Here is a 2,883-nt window from a genome sequence, read left to right as displayed (position 1 = left end):
ATTTGTCAGTACTGATTTTCCGCCTATATGGCTTACAGGTAGGTAGATAGCTTATCTCAATTTCCTAACAAGGGATACATACTATTGCACATTCCTACCAGCAGTTTTTGGCCAATGCAGCAGGGAGGGTGCAAATGGGCCTGGAAAATGGGCCTGCTGGCCTTGATGAACAGCCATGTACATTGCAACATGCCCAGGATACACATCACACCATTATGAGCATTTACAGCATGCAAATGGTGGATACCAGGACAGGTGATGGAAGAACCATATGGCATATAGACTGGAGTTTCCATTATGGATGGCCAAAATGATCAGGACCATGGTTTCAGTACCATGTTAGATGGAATTAGTGACAGGCAAATTCCACCCAATATAGTCACTCCAAGTGGGTGACTGAGGTGGCAAGGCCACCGCATTTAGGGTTAGGCTCCCAAGCTTCATCAGCTCATGAAAACCGTCGAGCTGCTTGGCACGCTGTCGACTGCACGAGTGGCGTACGTGCAGCGCAGCAACCGGCTGTTCCGCTACCGGGACCTCGTCGGCAATCTACCTACCTACCTACCAAGCACTTGTCTCTGCTTGCTTTAATTCATACGGCTGCAGCGCTCTCCTGCGAGCCGGTGCTCAAAGCCCTCGCTTTCTCGAAACGAACCAAGTGTGATACGTACGATACCGACTCATGGAAATCGGCTCTCGACCTGCAAGCCAAGATAATCATGCCTTTACAGTCACCTCTAGCTTGATCATCAACGTATCTGCACAACGGCCATAAGTTGGAAGGGCCAACAGGAGGCTTCATATGCCGATATGAATGTAAGCAGCCCATCGGCTCAGATACTTACAGATGCATCTTTCGCGGCTCTTGCACCGCTCTCAAGTGCATATGCGATGCTATCCAAGTCATCCCGGTCAACGGACTCATAATTCAGATCCATAGATGCGAAAACAACTCGTCAGGAGCCGAGTCGCGCGTCCTTCTCGCGGAGACCAGGGTATCCCAACTCGCAATTAGTGCGAGGCATCGGGCCCAGCTGTTCCGGTATTGGGATCGCGCCGTATAAGCAGGTGATGGTATATTGTCGACCGCCGTGCAAGCGACACATGTGCAAGCATCCCCCTCCACGCGCGCATTCATCGATCGCTCAACCTACTTAAGAGCACCAGTGCCAACTTCATCAACATCCATCGCCTCCGACGTCATCTTTGACAGCTGAAAGAAAGCCTCCAACATCGCCGGCACCAGGAACGGCGCCTTACATTCATCCACAGCATCGCCGAGCCGAGCCTCCACCACAGCCCGCTTCTCGCGCTCAACCCTCAACGCATCTTCCACTTCGACCCGGCGCGCGCGCTCCTCTAACATCTCGGCCTCCTTCGCGCGCCGCTCCTCCACCGCCTCATCCTTCGCGCGCCGCAGCTCGGCAATCATCTCCCGGTGCCGCGCCTCCGCGCGCACGACGGCACCCACCTGCTTCTCCATCCGTGCAAACAGCTTCAGCAAGGGACCCACTCCCGCCGCGTTCGCGTTCGGGTCCTCTCCCGCGTCGGCCGGCGGCGGCGACGGCGACGGCTGCGCCCGCTCATCCACTCGCGCCCCAGAATCCGCCTCCTCCTCCTCCTCCTCCTCCTCCTCCTCCTCCTCGGGATCCGGCAACATTCTTCGCACGCGCCCGATCTCGCTGACGATCGCAACGACGACGGCGCGATACCGATCGACGCTGCCCCGGAGCGCGGCCGTGCGCTCGCTCGTCCGCGCGTGCGCCGCGCGTTCGCGCTCCAGTTCTCGTCGCAAGCCGTCCGCGGGCGCCCGCTGCTCCTCGACCTCCTTCCCGCGCTCGGCAACGCCATTCTGTATAGGTTCGTCATCCGACACTTTCCTGCGTTTCGGGGGCGGCTGAGATGAATCGAGATCGTCAGGAGGACGAGCGTGCGCGGGCGTGGCGGCAGGTGCGGACGAAGTCGATCGATCTTGACACGCGACCGTCCGCGTCAGGGAACGGCCTGTCACATTCGGCCCGGACGCCTCGGAGATGACGGGTGTCGGGGGAGGAGACAGAGGTGCGCTGGACGACGCGGCGGCCTTCGTCCCTACTTTATTCGAAGCTGGCGCGACGACGATCGTCGTGGGCTTGGACGGCGATGGCGGCGGGGCTGCCAGCGACGGCTTCGGCGTCGGAGGGACTCCAGCTGTCGCCGCCGCAGGCGGTGTCGGAACGGACCTCGCGGCCGTCGCGGTCCTCTGCCCCGCCGCTACCGGTGCGGCCCGTGCATTCGTCGACGTCGCGGCCTTCGAATCCGGATCCGAGCCGGTCTGCGCCGCCGCCGACCCGGCCGACGCGGTGGTAGCAGCCTTCGATGGGGACGCCGCGATCGAAGCGGCGGTGTTCTTCGTCCCCGCGCCCGGCGTCGACGCCGGCTTGACCGCCACGCCCGGTGCAGACGCGGGCGTGACCGCACTCGGCGACGACGCCACCGCCAAACGAGCCCGAACCGCCGCGCTCGATACGGACGCAGACGCAGACGCAGACGCCGCCCGCATCTGTGCCGCCGAGCCTCCGGGTACGACCGGGGTCGGTACCGACGCAAACGCGGGCCTCGTCGTACTCAGCGCCAACGTCGCGGCAGCCGGACCCATCCGCGTCGCCGGAACGACAGCGCCCTGCCTCATCGCGAGCTAAGCCGGATGCACCGCCGGCGCCGGCGTGGCGCGCGGGGCAGGCGGGAGCGGGATCGCGACCGGGCTACGGCCCGCGGGGCTGATCCCGTGGGGTAGGTCTGAGAGCAGGTCCGGGACGATCCTGGTCGTGTCGTTCGGTGAGGACGGCCGGAGAGTGAACGGGAACTTGAAGGGGGGGGGGGGGGGGGGGGGGGGGGGGGGGG

At 62.6% G+C, this 2,883-nt stretch overlaps 2 protein-coding genes across 2 annotated transcripts; one reads left to right on the top strand and one right to left on the bottom strand.

Annotated features, from left to right (window-relative positions):
- Positions 1-75: 75 nt before the first annotated feature.
- On the top strand, positions 76-437 carry PUNSTDRAFT_56219 (uncharacterized protein). Its single transcript, XM_007389389.1, has one exon. The coding sequence runs from the start codon at positions 135-137 to the stop codon at positions 312-314; it is 180 nt and encodes a 59-aa protein (XP_007389451.1). The 5' UTR covers positions 76-134; the 3' UTR covers positions 315-437.
- Positions 438-1,127: 690 nt separating this feature from the next.
- PUNSTDRAFT_147066 (uncharacterized protein) lies at positions 1,128-2,802 on the bottom strand. The gene has a single exon (XM_007389388.1). It carries the CDS (start codon positions 2,669-2,671, stop codon positions 1,151-1,153), a length of 1,521 nt encoding a protein of 506 aa, XP_007389450.1. The 5' UTR covers positions 2,672-2,802; the 3' UTR covers positions 1,128-1,150.
- Positions 2,803-2,883: the final 81 nt, after the last annotated feature.

This window comes from Punctularia strigosozonata (genome assembly GCF_000264995.1).
Source record: "Punctularia strigosozonata HHB-11173 SS5 unplaced genomic scaffold PUNSTscaffold_104, whole genome shotgun sequence".
Taxonomy (NCBI): domain Eukaryota; kingdom Fungi; phylum Basidiomycota; class Agaricomycetes; order Corticiales; family Punctulariaceae; genus Punctularia; species Punctularia strigosozonata.
The sequence above is the reverse complement of the archived record's forward strand: the minus strand, read 5'-3'. Positions and strand labels throughout refer to the sequence as shown.